Source organism: Erithacus rubecula (assembly GCF_903797595.1).
Source record: "Erithacus rubecula genome assembly, chromosome: 5".
Lineage (NCBI taxonomy): Eukaryota > Metazoa > Chordata > Aves > Passeriformes > Muscicapidae > Erithacus > Erithacus rubecula.
The window spans coordinates 33,294,082-33,312,220 of record NC_136687.1 but is presented as its reverse complement, the minus strand read 5'-3'; the positions used below and the strand labels follow the sequence as shown (position 1 = coordinate 33,312,220).

At 35.2% G+C, this 18,139-nt stretch overlaps 1 protein-coding gene across 3 annotated transcripts in view; it reads left to right on the top strand.

Annotated features, from left to right (window-relative positions):
* The window catches only part of WDR17 (WD repeat domain 17), a 75,707-nt gene that overhangs the window by 2,873 nt on the left and 54,695 nt on the right, over positions 1 to 18,139 (top strand). For all 3 annotated transcript variants that reach the window (XM_079305676.1, XM_079305678.1, XM_079305677.1), the window contains exons 2-4: positions 14,215 to 14,343; positions 15,322 to 15,505; positions 17,302 to 17,532. In XM_079305676.1, coding sequence (XP_079161802.1) covers positions 14,221 to 14,343; positions 15,322 to 15,505; positions 17,302 to 17,532 — 538 coding nt within the window. In that variant the 5' untranslated portion in view covers positions 14,215 to 14,220. The remainder of the gene's footprint in view (positions 1 to 14,214; positions 14,344 to 15,321; positions 15,506 to 17,301; positions 17,533 to 18,139) is intronic.

Sequence of the window (18,139 nt, the reverse complement as noted above, 5' to 3'; positions counted from 1 at the left end):
AAAATACCTGTGATGGAGGACATGTCAGATCCAGGAGACCAGTTTGATGCATTGGTTTAGATTTCAGGAAAGAAAGATTGAGACTTCCGCTGTCAAGCGTGAGATTAGTGTTGAGAAGAGCTCTTCCCAACACTAACCATTTGTTGCTAATCTAAACTCATGTTTTATACTTAACTACTGGCTGTGTACAGGTATGTAGCTGTATCCCATTCTGGTTTCCCAGAGATCAAGTGCAGTCTTTTTTGATTAAAGAGTTTCTTATTTTCGGGTTTGTTGTGATGTTTGTTTTTTGAGGTTTCTTTTGCCTTTATGGATATTTGGGCACAAGTGGCTCTGAAGTGTCTGAACAAACCTGTTAAACTGACTGCTCTGTAAAAATTTCTAGGGCAGGAAATCTTGTGTTTTAGAACATCATATTGGAGACAAAGTTAGCAGACATTGACCTGTTTTTCTAATAAGATCAAGTTCTTATTACCCACGTCCAACTTTAAGTACTAGCTCAAAACTGGAAAATTAGTAAGTTGGTATACAGCTGGATGTCATCCCCACTTTGACTGTTCAACCTTTCTTATCTCAGCAAGTACAATAACAAATACAATTGATTTTAAATACTACCTTGGGTTTCACAGCGAGAAGGAATTTGGGATTTTTTCATTAAATTATTTTCCTACTTCAGTTTATTTTCTTTGTGGTCGTTTTTTGGGCTACATATGCTGACATTTTTTCTTCATAGGTAAGTTTTTAGTACATGAGCAAGTGATTATGTTACTTTTTATATCTGCATTTGAAATGTTCTTTATTGTAATTATTGTTTAATTTATCTTAACATCCCAATCAGCCAACTATAGTAGAAAAAGTTTATATAATTAAAATATTTACTTTATAATGTGTGCATTATAATTCCAGATAGGGATTTGCACTATTATAATCTAAATTTATTAGCATATAATATGTATCTGAAGAATATGTAAGAATTGAGTGACTTAGCTAGACATAGATAAAATCTTACCATGCTACAAAAAAATACGTGCACTATGTTTCTTGGATTATGAACTGCTTGTTGACAGGCCAAAAAATTATCAGGTGGCTGTGTGGGGTTAGCTACCTGCCAGGTTAAATCATAGCTGGGATTCTTTAATGTTGACTATATTCAAATTTTATACAAGTATTGATTATGAAATTGAGACAAGTATTTCAATACAGGCATAATTTTAAAAATAAGATTGTATTTTTTCTCTGTAAATGTACTGTGTGTCTTTTAGCCTTTTTTGACCAAGGATACAATTGGAGATATTTAACTTTGCCATTTCTTATATGTATTCTTCACAGAATTAGAATGACATCTGCTAAGCCATAGTAAAAGTGGTACTATAAGTATGTGCAAACTTAAAAATTTTTCTGAAGAGATTATAATTTGTTTTCTTGGAAAAAACTATAAAACTTCATTGAATTTATTTTTAAATTCTCTTTAAGAAGATCCATAATCAAGTCCAATCTGCTGCTATTGTTGGCAGCTAAAGCTTAATCTCCTCTATAAACTGATAAAGCTCAATCTTAAAAGTAGCTTGTGAGAAGGTTGTGTGAAAGTCTCAGCCCAGTGTAGATCTGCTGGTGATGATAGCCTTGTACATCTGTTACTACCAGTTTGTTCTAATCACTGTAAGGTGGTCTGGTTGTTATGTATGTCATCTTGTCCTTATAAATCCATACAGCTTGTTGGGAAAGGGCAAGTGAGGGAAAAATAAAAAAAGAACAACTTTAGAGCCCTGCTATGTTTGTGCCATTAGTGCCTTGGTAGAAGTTGGGGAAGTCTAGGGAAATCTAATTCTTGCCTGACCTCGTGTGACATGAGATCGCTGAGGTATAGGTTTGCTGTGTCATTATCATATGATTGGCTCTTGCACTGCCACTCTAATACTCTAAGCATTGTATTTTAGGATTTATTTTAGGATATTTGACATCATTACATGCTTTGTGTTCTCATTGTAAAGATCCTTATAAGTGCTAGCTAATAAATAAAACCTGAGGATTTAATTGACTCCTTTACTATAGATATTGATTTAATGAATTTCCATAATGCCATATGAATTATAAAAGTAATGAATTCCTATACTTTTGTAATTTGAGAAAATTTTTTAGTATTTTGCTTTTGGGTTATTTGTTGTGCTTTTTTGTTAAGAAGACATTCCTGTAAGGAGTTTTGTCTTCAATACAAAGTCACAGCATGTTAATCTTTAGTAATTCAGTAGCTTAGGCAGATAATTTTTGGAGTTATGATGAGACATATTATGAAATTATGTCTGCATGGATTGGCAGGAAGTTTTCTCACAAAACTGAGTACAGCAAAAATAAAAAATTCAGAGGTAAAAATTGAATTAATTGAAAATAATTCTTAATTTTGAAACATATATAATGCTACTGATTTATGGCAAGAATATATCAAACGTGACTTTTTATAAAAGTTATAGAGACAAATGTCTAAATATTTCTGTATATAGTAGTTATGCAGAAACAGAAACAGTAGTTAAAGATTTATTTGGGGAAAAAACTGCATGGATGATTAGTTGCTGTATATTAAGAAATTATTAATTAACTGCAAACTTGGTGATAAAAGTGGAAGATCAAAATTGAGGTTTCTTACCTCTCATCCATTTCTGAAAATCTTTATTCATAACTGAAGTGCATTGCTGACTTCTGATATTGCTAGATAGCATGGAAGAGTAGCATCAGTTTGTTCATTCTGATGCAATATATGACATTTTTTTCAGATGTTATCTTTTATCTTCTGTTTTCTGGGTAAATTATACGTGTATGTTATTTTTAGTTCTTTTAGTATGTAGAGATTGAGACCACTATACTTTCCAGCATATTCTTCCAGATTCTTAGGGTCGTGTCTTTTGTAAAGAGCTAGATAGTAACTTGCTCTCATATTAAACAGATATCTGCACTGCAATGTCCAGAAGATCAACTTTCATACAAAATACGAAGAGAAAATAATCACTGTTTTTTAATAGGGTGGGGTTGGTTGTATTGGTATCTTGCAATTCTTTATTATTGTAATGCTGAACTATAACAACACATTGTGATGTTCATATGCTAAAGCACCACAATTTTCAACATCTCTTCCACTTTTTCCTTCTGCTTTAGGTTTTTTGTATTTATGCCTAGTCAACCTGAAATGAGCTAAAATGAGATTACCTAGTTCCAAAGGGAGGATTGTGAATTGTCTGTAGCACAGACAGTTGGATCATAGAATCATAGTATAACTCAAGTTTGAAGGGGTCTGTAAGCATTGAGTCCAATGCCCTGCTCCTCACTAAGCCATGTGACTAAGACCATTGTCTAGAAGCTCAGTAAAATCTGATTTGGTGTCCTAAAAACTTCAGGAGGAATCTGTCCGTGTGACTGACCACCCTCTTGTTGAAGAACCTTTTCATAATGTCTAACCTGAATATTCCCTGACACAGTTTCCTGCTGTTTTCTTGTGTCAGCTCTAGAATTAAACAATTGTTTCTGCATCAAACGAATAGGATGTTTTGTCTTTTTTTATTCCTTCTAGAATATTGTAAAGAAATTTATTGGGTGATATTTGTAAGACTGTATATACCTGGAAGATGTCTCTTTTGGTCTGATCTATTATAGTACATTTTGTTATCCTTAAATTGAGATCAAAGAACACTTAACTGGAGGTACCAACTGGACTTTAGTTTAAGAGCATGCTAGATTACTTATAAAACATTTAATATTAATATTAATGACAACAATTTAAGGGATGGAAATCTTTGAAGTTTTTTATATTTTTATTATAGTATTCAGTACACATTGTTTTATTCATCCTACACGCACATTTTGTTATATCTGTATGTCATGGTCGAACCCCAAACAACACCTAAACCTCACTTACCCATTTAGCTACTCTCTCACTTCCCCACTGGCAGGACTGGAGAGAGAATCTGCAGGGAAAAGCAAGAGAACTTGTGTGTTGGGGTAGAGACAGTTTCATAGGGAAATCAAAACCCACGCACACAAGGAAAGCAGAGCAAGGAATTCTTTCACTGCTTTCCATGGGCAGGTAGGTGCTCAGCCATCTCCAGGAGAGCAGGACCCCAGCAGTGGTTACTTGGGAAGACAAACACCATCGCTCTGAGTGTCTCCCCTCCCTCCCCATTATTCTTCCCCTCACTTTATGTGCTTGTGCTTAGCATGATGTAGTATGCTCTTGAATATCCCTTTGGTCAGTTGGGGTCAGCTGTCTGAGCTGGAATTTCCTTACAGCCTCACATGAACCCCAGAAAATGCCTTGGCTCCGTGTAATTTATATTAATCATAATCTCTGTGTTGTCAGTTATGTTTGGCACAGACCCAAAACACATTCCCATACTAGCCACTGGGAAGAAAATTAACTCCACCCCAGCCAAAACCAGCACACTATAGTAAAATAGTTTTCCACTATTCCACTTGGGAGATAAATAATGAAATGGACTAAACCATTTCCTCATGATGCATTTGCAGTCTTTCTTGTCATTATTTTTCATGTATAAACACCAACCATTTTAACTTATTTAGAGGTAATTGTAACAGATTTTTTAAACAGTTTAAGTTCCCATCTGCTCTCCTGAGATTTTCATTGCATCTGTACTTTTGAGTTGAAGATATTTACCAGTTTGTTGAAAGGATAATACAGTATGCATATCCATTTTAGCCCATGCTTCCCTGATGATACTGAAACTAAATGTGAGTCACAGAGTTTGTCTGTCTTGAGACTCATTGTTCTGACAGGTTGTTACTGACACAAGAAAACTCTGATCACATAGATGGTGGAGCAGCTGCAGGCTGTTGCAGTTTGACTCTGGCCAAACTCCAGACACCCACAAAAACTGCTTGCTCACCCTCCCCTGCACAGCTGGGCAGCGAAGAGAAAAATTAATGAAGGGTTAATGAATTAAGAACTGGGAGGAAAAAAAACAAAACTCCAAGGGCAAGAGAGGCTCAACTTAACAATACAAAGGAAATTTATTGCAAACAAAATCAGAGTGGGATGATGGGAAGTAAAATAATCTCTTAAAAACACCTTTTTCCCCCCACCTTTTCTCCTTTCTCCCTCCCCCTGACAGCGCAGAGAGACAGAGCATTTGGTCAGCTTGTCACCCAAGGTTTTCTTCTCTGCACAGGGAGAGGAGTCCTACCCTGCTGCACCATGGGGTCCCTTCCACAGGAGACAGTTCTGCATGAACCTCTCCAGTGTGGGTCCCCTCTCACGAGCAGGAGTCCTCCCAAAACTGCTGCAGCATGGGTCACACTTCCACAGAGTGCAGTCCTGCAAGGACAGGCTGCTCCAGCCTGGAAGCAGGAAGCCTCTCTCTTCACCAGGCCTCCCACTGGATCAGAGCCTCCTCCAGGCATCACCTGCTCCAGTGTGGGCATCTCTGCCATGGACTGTGGGTGGATCTCTGCATCCCCCATGCATCCCCACGGGCTGTGGGTGGATCTCTGCATCCCCTGTGGATCCCCACAGGCTGTGGGTGGATCTCTGCATTCCCCCATGGGTCCCACGGGCTGTGGGTGGATCTCTGCATCCCCCATGCATCCCCACGGGCTGTGGGTGGATCTCTGCATCCCCTGTGGATCTCCACAGGCTGTGGGTGGATCTCTGCATTCCCCCATGGGTCCCACGGGCTGTGGGTGGATCTCTGCATCCCCCGTGGATCCCCATGGGCTGTGGGTGGATCTCTGCATCACCCATGGATTCCCCATGGGCTATGGATGAATCTCTCATCCCCCATGGGCTGTGGGTGGATCTCTGCATCCTCCATAGATCCCACAGGCTGTGGATAGATCTCTGCATCCCTGTGGATCCCCATGGGCTGTGGGTGGATCTCTGCATCCCCCATGGATCCCCATGGGCTGTGGGTGGATCTCTGCATTCCCCATGGATTCCCCATGGGCTACGGGTGGATCTCTGTTTAGTTTTTGCATTTATTATATTACAAATGGTGGGGAACAACCTTTTAAGTCATGGAAAGGCAGAGGTTGTCTGGATGCTAGGTTTCCTAAGAAACTGGGGTTTTTTTAGGTCTGCACAATTTCTGTTGAGGATTTGATAGCTGCTGTAACCATGCAGTCAGAAAGATTTGTATGATAATGTCTCCCAGGCAGCACATGATGAGGTATAAGCACAGCTGATGAGGTATTTGCTGCAGTACTGAAATGTGGTAGTACAGCTTCTATTCCTTTTTATCTTTCATTTGCATTGGCATAATGCACTGTGAAATCTAATGTGACACTTGGAAGCATGCCAGAAAAGGATACTACCTGCGGAAGGAATAAATGCAGAAAAGGACAATACCTGCGGAAGGAATAAATGCTGTCAGATATATGAAACCCTTCTGGGGACAAGAAGCAGATCCATTCCAATGAATTAGTTAAATTAGGCTTTTTACATTTTTCAGGCAGTGCTGGTGACTGCAGCTGAGCCCTTTAGGCTCTGCTAGCTGTGAACAATGGAGTTGCAGATTTTTTTTTTTTTTTTCCTCTTAAAAACAGGTTAAACCGATGCTCGGTATTTGCGATAATTTTGGCCCCTCCTACTGTGTCAATTGAAACCACTCCCTACATAACCAAAACAAATCATTCCCCATAATTCTGAGGATATTTTACATTTTGGTACAAGCTTCTGTGCATTGAACTACATTTTGTAGACTGTACATTTTTAAAAAAGGAAAGTGATTTTTTAGGAGACAGATAAGGATTACTCAAACAGCACCTCATTTTCAGAGCTCAGAAGCACAGCAAATCAATCTTGAAGCACTAATTTACTTTAATTTTAAATATTGGAATATATAATCTATTAATTGTTTTAGTATTGATTTCTGTTTTCCATTGGAAAATCCAATAGGGACATTTAAATTGCTATTAAAAGTATTTCAGATTACATATTTATGAATTTAAAATAATAATCTCAAATCATACCACAGACTTCAGATGTGATCTTTGAATTGCTTGCTTTGATCTTGAGCTTCAGATCTGATCTTGAGTAGTTGTAGTGTTGAGTAAATTTTAGCACAGGACTTATTGTACTTATATGTGTTTAGATTTTGTATTTTTCATTTCAACTGTGCCTTCTTTCATGGCTTGGATGACTTATATTTCCCACTGGTTTGATGAAGATGATTGGTATGAAGGACAACAAAGAGTAAGAATTGCTTAAAGTAATATTTTCTCTTTTACTGCTTTTATATTTTTCTTCTTTAAGCCGCTCTTTATTATTATATTGATAGTATCAAAATTAATATTTCTATAGTGGTACTAGGAAGAAATTTTTAGTAGTTTTAGTGAGGTCTTGAATCATAAATAAACCTTATTCAAAATGAGCTTTTGGAAAATTAATTTTGCTAGCTGGATACAAGGTACTGGACATGTGACAACCACCTACTTGCATTTTTTAGGGTGCATAATTTAACAAGTAGTAATTTTTTCATATGCAATGAGGTGGAAAGCAAACATTTCATTTTATTGAATTAGAAGGAACTAATATACCATGCATGGAAAAAAATAAAATAGTTATAATTAGTAATAGGGTAAAAAAAAAATTGGGAGATACTAAATTCACCTAGGGTAATTTCCAAGTTGGAAAGCTTTATGTTTTTATTAACATTTTTCTGAGGAGGAGTTGTTACTATAGCAACATTTGCAGGAGAACTTGGATTTTTATTCTTTTTTTTAGCATTCATTAGCTGCATGTCTACAGCTGCTTTCATAGATTTATGGTGGGAAATGAATACAGGTCACATTTCTTTTACTGTATTAAGCTCTTTTATGATATCTTATACTTCTGAGATTTCTTTTTCTTGTTTTCACAATGTATGGTCAGCTAATGAATTAGAATGTGGGAGATGCTACTGAAAGCAGCTCCTTTAATTGTATTATTGTGCATTACTTGATAATGCCAGCTATATGCTACTAAGTATAAAAAACTGGCAGGTATTAATGCTGTTCCACTGTTCTCATTTTACATGTCACTCATTATATGGATGTTTCAGATGTAAAATTACCTTTTAATAGCTGTCATCAGGGATTTAGATATGAGATGTGTCAAGAGGTAACTTTATCTGAAATCAGAATAGTCTTGGCAATTTGCAAGAAGAAAAGCAATCTTCTGGTGATTGTTGCAGCTCTGGATTGGAAGATGAGAACAGAATCTTAGGCAGACTCCTACATACTTCATACTGTGATCATGCATGGTTGTATTCATATCTCTCTGTGATACACACATTATCTGCAAACTCTGATTAAGCAATACTCCATAGATAATGGCTTTGTTATCACTGCTAGATGGATTCATATTGATTAGGTGTGTAGTGCACCATTGCTGGTGATGTACAGTTAGAAATGTCAGCATTTCTCTATGCTTGATTTCTAACCTAGTATGGCTCTTTAGATTATCCTGTTAAAGTTGCACAATAAAGGGTATTCTAGTTAAATGTACAAGTAGTGTAGTCAAGACGGTCAAAACCACTACTTTGTAAAATTACTGTGTTACCATTTTTTAATGTTGTTGCTTTATATTTTCTGGGCAGGGTGTATGTCTTGGATTAATATATTTGGATTTTATTTCTAGTGTTTGTTTCTGTAAAATAGACTTGGACTGTGATTTCAAGTTTCAAACTTTCCTCCCTTTTGAAGCCAGAGATCCTGTGGTTAGATCAGTTCTGGTAGTGATTTGGGTCCAGGTTTATTGTGGAGGTTTAAAATGGCTGTGAACACCAGTAGAACACTTGTTCATTTCAAATAATCTATTAAATCAGAGTATTGTTTTTCTGGTCAGAGTCTGGATAAGTGAATGCACATTTTGAACACTTTCTAGGTTGTCATAGATTAGGAAATGTCATCTGCAACTTCTGGTTGCAAGACTAGCCAAAGCTTCTGGTATTTTCAAGGAATCTTGTTGAAATTTAAAGCCTTCTCCATGGCACCCTCTTCCTCTGGGAGCTGTACAAGGCCTTTGTGCCATGAATTGTATACAAAATTAGAAAAAAACTTTTCCAGTTTTTGCAGACTATCTATAGTGCTTTGTGGTAAACTAGCAATCAGCCTGGCACTTTAATAAGCAGTAGACTACCTTGATAGAATTCTCCCGGAAAGTGTGAAGAGCTTCACTTTTGTATAGAAGTACATGTGTAAGCCAACATGATTATCTACATTCTTATTACTATTATAGTCAGACTTTGTTTGTCTTTTGCCCATAAGCAGTTGCTTGAGTGGTGTGTATTGTCTCAGACTGTTCAGAGACCTACACTAGTAGCTGCAGTTTAGTACACCATGTCAAGACTGAAAATTTGTTAGCATTTTGCAGTACTCCAAAGCAGGAAGAACTTTTGTTTGTTTTGTCAAAGTTTTCATATTGCAAACTGTTTATTGGACTTTAAGCTGCATATACACCAGAGTATTTCCAATAACCCTTATTTCATGGGTCAAGACAGATTAATGAGCATTTAATTTCTTAGCATTGCTATAATATGCTTGGTGTTCCCCAGCCCCACAGGAAAAACACCAGTGCTATTTGTGTTTGTGGTTTTACATGAGTCTCAGTACTCTTGAGGCTGACATTGTCAGTCAGAAGTAATTTTCTGCTCTGTCTTGCAAACATGCCAAGATTTCTACATAAGTATGAAGGTTTTCATGTTTTTAGCAAGACAAAATGATTGTCATTATCTGGTGCTTCTAACTGGTCCCACTGGATAGGGTAATGAATTTGAAGCTATGGTTCACAGGGGGCATTTTCATCTCCAGTGAATTTAATTTTCCCCAAAGATGGGTATATACCCAATATACCCAATGTCTTTAAGGAGATATAATGTCATATAATGTCTTTATGTCTTAATTATTATGTTAGCATTGATTTGCTGACAAAAATATTGGTACCTTGGGACAATAGTCTGGATGAGATATAACAGTTTTATATGTCAAACATACAGGAGTGACAGCAAGCTTTCCACATCAGAAAGGATACAAACCTGATGGGAAGATAATCACAATAGAATGAACAGAAGCAGAGGAAACTAGCACTTTATTGCTTGTAGTTGTTAAGAAACTACACTCTGTATACACACAAGCATATTGATTAACATAAGGCTACTGTATATCCACTTTTGTATGCATGCCATATTGCATATGGACTCATTTGGATAGGTCATACACCACATGGACCACAATCAAAGCACATTGGCATCTGTTGTTGCTTGTTCCTGATGGTTAGACATTTCTGGATGCTGATAACATGCAAGCACTGTATTGATAATGATCGTGTTAAGTGATGTGTTTAAAGAGCTATTGTTATTTTACAAGTGTTATTGTAGTGCAATTGGAAAATACTGCAAGCAGTGAAATACGCTGAGCAGCTGAAGCAGACAGACAAAAAGGAGTTAGATTAAAATTAAAATGGTGCCTGTTAAAGAGCTGCAGTTGCCAGGCTACTGACACTGCAGTTTTGTGTGTGGTGTGACACAACACTCAGTCTTTTCTCCAGCATCCTGTAGTAACTGCATTATTCTGTGAACATCAAGATTTAGCTCCTCCTATTTGTCAAGTAAAGTGATTTCGTTCTACAATCAGAACAATATTTTCCATTTTTGGGACCAGCAAGGTATTGGAATGAACATGGACATTCTAAAGTGCTTTGCAAAAAATTACACCTATGCTAAGGTAGGGATTATTAGGCATTTATCTTTAAGTTATTTATATAAAGTCAGTTCAGTTGTTATTTTAAAATTATGATATACCAAATTTCAGTTTAATGTGGTTGGTTGTTTGGGTTCTTTTCTATATTAAGCAACAAGGAAAGACCTAGAATGTTACTGCTTCTGCCAATTGAAAAGAAATGGTTTTGCTGTCCTCCCTCTTACCTTCATCTCCTTGGAAACTGTGAGCACACACTGCTAGCTTTCTCAATGTGGTATACGTTTTTGACATGCACAGGGGTTTTTTTCGTTGTATACTTAAGAGTCAAATATAGTTACTTTTACATCCTTTATTTCAAAATAAAATGCTTTTTTACAAAGTATAAAAAATCTCCCTTGTATAAAAATGCACCATGATTGATATCATACATATTTTCAGTTATGCTGCATTTCTACATTTTTGTCATTTTACTCAGGTTGTTCTGATGAATACATCTATTTTATACTCTGCTTATTCTGTTAATTATGCTTAACAGAAATCTATAATGTTTGAAAAGATATGCAGGAAACTGATTTAAGACATGATACCTATGAGAGCAAGTCAGTATTCCACATAACTGTCATTTCTTCTGGATATTGTCATACTGAATTTCAAGGCAAATTCTTCCTCTTGTAAAATAGTATATCATTACAAAGAGCAGGAAATAATAACAAGTTTAAAGCAATAAATATTAGTAAATAAAATACAAATACTTTTCTCTAATAAAGCTCAATATTTTATAAATGTAACTTTTTTACATATATTTAAATAGGGAAAATCCAGTCAAAGTTTAAGAATACTTACTAAGCATGAATTCTGAACTCAGTGAAATAATGATATATTATAAAGCATTTTTCATCTAAAATTGAAAAATTTCATCCATTAGCATTTTTATAAAAAACACTGCAGAATCCCACAAAACAAGTCTGTTGTTACTCTGAGACAAGAATCTGTGGAATTCTGTTTTAGCATCTGTAAGAGATCTTAGCTTTATGATTAATTTTACCTGTAATCAAACTGCAAATTAAACAAGACTTAAGTCATATTTTCTTACAAATTAAAATTTCAGCAAATCAGGAATTTTTAGCTCCAGTATGAAAAGGTAAAAAAGAGTATCTGTACAATGTAAGAACATTTTGTTATTTTATGAAGTGAACAGTTGTGTAGTCTTAGGTTCTATATAGTTATCAACTTTTTTATCAATCTTCCATTTGATGGCTTTCAGGTGGTAAACCTGAAAACTAAACCTATGATAATCTAATATTTTACAGCTAATTTTCTCCAGTTTCACGTGGCTTTTTTTTTTATTTTTTAAACATTCTTTATCAGTTTGTTGACACACCTAGAGTTTCAACCATTGTTTTCCCTGGAATTAAGAACAGAACCCAAAATTTCTAGTTCCAGGTATTCTGTGCTTTCAAAAATATCTAATCAGCTGGGGGACTTAAATTTCAGAAAAAGATTTTTAATGTTGCCAATTATTTTTTCATGGGAACTAGAAGTCTGTTCTGAATAACCCAGATCCAAATATTTCTCTGCATATGTGATTTACACTTTATTTGCACAGAAAGGACCTCTGAAATTTGTAATTTTACTTAGCAATAAAGAACACTAAATGGCAACATTAGGAATTTTTGCCGTGTGATGATGTTGATTCTTTAAACAATTAGATACATTTCTCTCATATAATTTAGAACATGAGAACAAGGAGCTGCAAGATGATAAAATTTATAGAAATGTTCTCCCTGGAATCTCTAATTTGCTGCAGAAGTCGGAAGAATGAATATTATTGACATACAGATAGGAAGTCTAATAGCCAAAGCACTAGTCTTCAACAAAGCTGGATCTCATAATTTGCTTTTCTTTATATTTCTGTTCTGCTGGTGCAGTCTGTTTTAGCAAAATTTTCCAAGGTTACATGTGAACATTTAATTTCCTTCAGTCGTTTAGTACTCACTCAGAACATTAAGCACTTAACCTAGGGTCAGTGATATCTTGGAGATGATCAGTCTCAAACATTCAACTGATCCTGATCTTCTGCTAAAGAAATAAGTTGCTCTCAATTTTTTTCTTTTTCTTTCACACTTTCCAAAGTGAGAGAAGCATGATGACATGGAATTTGCTACCTATATTTATTCATTACTGTTTACTTGTCAAGCAGAGCAGAAAAAATTAAAAAAAAAAAAAATTCAACTTTATTTTTATCCCTTGTATAAATGCATTAAAATGAAACTTTGATAATTTTTAGGCAACCAGCTTTTAGTCGATAGTGATCAATAGGTTCCTTTGGGTACTGTAGATAACTACTTCAACACCTGTATAAAGTTTGTTCTGTATGTGCCTTAATACTACTGTCATCCAGAAAAATATTTCCCCCTCTATGTATTTGACATCAAGTAGGTCAAAAGTGATCTACAGCAACACATCTGTGCTAAACTATTACATAGCAACATATTGCATAACCAAGCCTTGTACTTCATCAATAGTTGCTCCCTCAAAATGCTTGATTGCCTTTGAAGTCTCATTTCTTTTAATTCCCTTTCTTTTGTGGAGCTTGAAATGGTACCTAACACTTGGTAAATTTAGCATAGCTCTCCTTCTCTTTCAGTTTTATAGTCTTAGCTCTTTGTCCTAAAGATGTCATCCTCCATACTCCATCTAATACTTTTCCACATAATGTCCCTCAGTCCATTAATGTATCCACAGTATAAATGTGACCCTGAGGCATTCTGTTACTAGGTAACATGTTGACAATTATCCTGAATGAAATGGGAGCTACGTAAATAATTGGTCTGGCCCAGCAAAGCATTTCTTGCATTTTTGTGTTAAAGTCAGTTTTCTCTGAGCACAGCTGGTACCGTGATATTAGTTTTGAACTTGGAGAGCATAGCTTGCTGTACAGTAATGTTACCCTAAGACTTGCTTTTGATTTTTAAAAGCTCACTTCAACTTTTTTGTTCAACAGCAATTATTAAGAAAAGTTAGAAAGCTTCTCCAGAAAGGATGATAATAAGGAGGATAATATGATAAAAAGTTGTTCTATGCAAGTGGTTTGAAGACCTTTCTACATGTTGATTTTACTTAAAACTATTAGAATGTAGTTTATTTTGTCTGGCTGTCAGTGGGAGATGAATGGGAGAGCAGAGAAGGCAGTAAACTGCAATAGAGAAAGTATTGAACCAGACCACAGAAGCAAATGGACACGATGAACTGTTCCAGCTAGTACAAATCAAGAGCTAGTCAAGGTTTTATGGGCACCCCTTACTCCCCCCCCTTTTCTTCCAAGCGATTGTCGTGAATTGTATTAGGCACCCTTTCTTGTGTGGCACTGTAGCCTCTGAACATCTACTTGTTCTTTCTTCTGATACATTCATTTGTACCTCAGGCAAGTTATATTTTTTAAGTAGACATGTATAGATTATTTATGGGAATAAAAATGTATTATTCTATTCTTTAGTATTTTCTCATCTTGGAGTCTAATGAATTTCTGTTTTAAAGGCAAAAATGTCACATGTGAAACAAGTGGGTCTTTTAGCTGCTGGATGTCAGCCATGGAACAAGGATATATGTGCTGCTAGTGGGGACAGATTTGCCTACTGTGCTACGCTTGCTGTTTATATTTATCAGGTAAGATTATTCTTTTTTATCAGTTCAATTATACTTTTACATTGTTGTTGATCTGACTTTGGTTTGAACCCTTTCAACAAATGTTTCTGCAATGCTTTTACAAGTATGTCTGTTGCTGAGAAGATATCTATGTAAAGCTCAATATTCCATTCAAGATATCCCTGAAGTTATATGTGCCTAGGATTGTTTTTAGAAGACAGGTTACAGTGCAATAAACATTTGAGATGAGTGAAGTTCAGTGATAGAAGTCTGGGTTCTGAGGGAGAGATGGAGCAATTCCATAATTCCATTTGAAGCTGTAATATAAAATAGGTTTTTTGCACAGTGGATTAAAATGGTTCAGAGTTGTGGATTCAGTGACCCATCTTTATTCAATTTGGAGCCTGAACTCCTCAGCCCTGTGTTCTGCTGAAGTTTCCAGTTGCTGTACATCAACACCTAACTAAAAATTAGAAATGCTGTGACATAGAATTTTCAGATGGGGAATATGTCGGTAAATAAAGGATGTACTTACTTTAATTTTAAGAGTTATACTGGTAGTAGGATTAAAATGAACAAAATTTACTGTGTCATATTTGGGTAGCTTTTTTTAACATGTATTTTTAACTGTACTAAGTAATTTAAAAAATGAGAAGGATTTCAAACTGATTTTTATATTGTCCTGTTTACCCCCTTAGAGATTACTAAATGATTGTTACCATGCCTATAAATAAAGCATTTTAGGATTGAGTACACTTCTAAATGCAATATAATAATTTATAAGTAACAGGAAGCTAGACATACAACTTTTTTCTGGATAGTTGAATGTCAGGCAACCTTTCCAAGTCAAATGTATGAGAATTTATTTTATTGACATGTCAGGCACTCGCAATAGTTAAATGCACAATAAATCAATCCATAAGTATTCTCCAACACAGAGGTATTTAAAGTAAGTTTACCAAAAACATATTTCTAAAATGAGTTTTACTATTTGTTTAGCTGGACCACCGATACAATGAATTCAAGCTCCATGCGATTATGTCCGAGCATAAGAAGACAATCACAGCCATATCCTGGTGTCCCCACAACCCTGACGTGTTTGCAAGTGCCAGTGCTGATAGTTTAGTGATCATTTGGAATGTGAATGAACAGAAAGTTGTGGCCAAGCTGGAAAATACAAAAGGTATTTTAGACATGGAGATTCTATTTTATTCATACAGCTTGATGCATGAGTATGAGAAATACTTGACATAGTGTAAATTCTATAGTTGGTAGGCTGGAGTTTTAACAGTTGCCTAACACAATATTCTTGTCATATTTGTTGCAGTTCATTTTAGAAAATAATGATAGTGTGTTTGAGTAAATTGCTGTCAACCATGTTGTATTTGGTAAACAAAGACATTCTTTTTCTCTAAAGAATTTAACTGATTCAAGAATTAACTTTGCTAATGATTTATTATTGAACAGAGGAGGAAAAAACCTCAAAATCAACATTATTTTCATCACTGTATAAAAGGATAAAAATTTGAATTTTTAAATATTAAATTTCCCAATTACTTTAGCTAAGTGATAGCAAAAAAAAAGGTAGCCTTAACAGATTCAAGCATAAATAATCAATGAATTTCAACAACAGCTTTTGTTTAAATACCTTGATGCTTGTCTATCTGAATCTTGCCTCAGGCCTTGAAACTGGGGGAGATTTTATTGCAGGTCTAGGGGGTTAAGCATCTGTGTTGCAGTTACATTTCCCTGCCCAGTTCTGATTTATGCCATTTAGTCAAAACCAGTACCTGTATTTCTGTTCTTATAGTCAATTTCATCAGGTGTCCTTGACTCCTACATTTTCATTCTTGGAAAGTGAATGCAGCCCAAGAACTGTCAGAATCTCAGGGCCTAATAAGCTATTTTGGGACTCCCTACTCTTTTCTCTCCAGAGCATTTAGGGATGCCTCTGTAAATCTTTTACATCTTGCATATCATACAAAAGAAAACTCCACAGTGGTTTAATCTATTCTAAAAGAAATATTGTATCAGTTCATGCATGAATATACATGCTGCTACTTATTTTTCAATAAGTACTTCTTTCAGTAAGTATTTTCAATATATTGCTTGTTTAAAAATCTACTTCAGACAATGACTACTGTCTTGGGTTTCAAACCAAGACTACTACACATGAAAGAAGTGATGTTATTTTTATTTTAATATTTTTAGAAACTAATTTAGGATAATATATTTAAACCTTACATTGGTTTCTTTTTTCGTCCTTCTTACACTGCTGTATAAAAGAATCTAGATACAGTTTTAAGTTTTCAGCTTGAGGAATATGTCTTACTTTCATTTATTCTTTCAGACTCACACTATTAATTTATGAGGATGATGAAGGTTTGAGATGTTAAGATCAAAATTCTTAAATGGGGCTGCCTACAAGTTAGGTATTAAACAACTGAATTAAAACTGGCATGTATCCAGAAGAAAGCTATCTAAAGTTCCCTTTTATTATAGAGCTAGCTTTCAGATTTTGTCACAAATATCTGGTTCTGTTAGATTTATCTCTAGATTTCATTGTATTTTGCTAAAATAGGCATTTGGAAATTCTCAATATTTTAATATCTTAATAGCAAATAGCTCACAGTAAAACATAGTAGTAAATGAAATTCTGAATGAATGAAAGTATTGTTTGCAGGATCAGACTTATCCTCTTTCAAATGTTTGATTGTCGTTGGCATTGATGAAGCATTGGTATGAAATATGGCCCATCAAAGTAGCATAAAAGTAATTTGGGAAATAATTTTACTCCTTGCTTATGGAAGTCTGTAGTTCACTTTTACACTGTAAGATGTTCACATAGTTCTCTAAATTTTAGTTGAGGAATTTTTATGTATTTCTATTGTTTTTCAAGACAATTGCTGATACTGGGTCAAGGAAGACTACACAGAATTTAGTATCCTGGTTCTTACAAGGTTTACCTGTATGTTTCAGGAATTCCTGCATCCCTTGGCTGGTGCTGGAATGCAGTTGATGCAGTTGCATTTGTGTCCCACAGAGGTCCGCTGTACATTTGGACTATCTCAGGACCTGACAGCGGGGTAACTGCGCATAGAGAAGCACATAGTTTCTTGTCAGATATCAATCTGTTTAGATGGCATCCAAAGAAAAAAGGAAAGGTGGTATTTGGACATACTGATGGAAGCCTGTCTATTTTTCAACCAGGTAAAAACCTCATGTGGCAAAATATTTAGATTTATATATGTATAACTTGTTTCTCCTTATGCTTGTAATTCTGCACTTTTTAGTTAGATTCTACAATGTAGCTGCATACATAAATTTTTTTCTTGATTCATATTCCTATTCTTTCCATATCATAAAAATATGTTTTCTTAGATAAAGAATTCAGAGCATTTTCTATATGTCTCCTCCCTTTTGTGACCAAGATAGGACTGCAACTTTTTGACAACTGCAATAAGCACTTACTTATTGAGAATGATAACAACCATAATCTTCTACTGAATTATATTTTCCTGCAAGTTTCTTCTTCTGAATGGAAAGACTTGAATCTTTTGTTTACTTTTCTACTTTCTTCTTCATTTCTTCTGGAGATCTGTTTTTTATTTTAGAATCCTCTGCAATTTTATAAATAGAATCTCATGTCACGCTTGATATTATCTTTGTGGTTTTGTTCTGTCAAAGGATAGACAGGAAAATATTTATTCTCCTTTTGCCTAAAATCCACCACACACATTTGTGCATAGTTTATAAATAGTTGTCTGCTAACTGTTTCTTCTTCCTTGAATAAAAATTGATTTTCAACTTTGTGAGA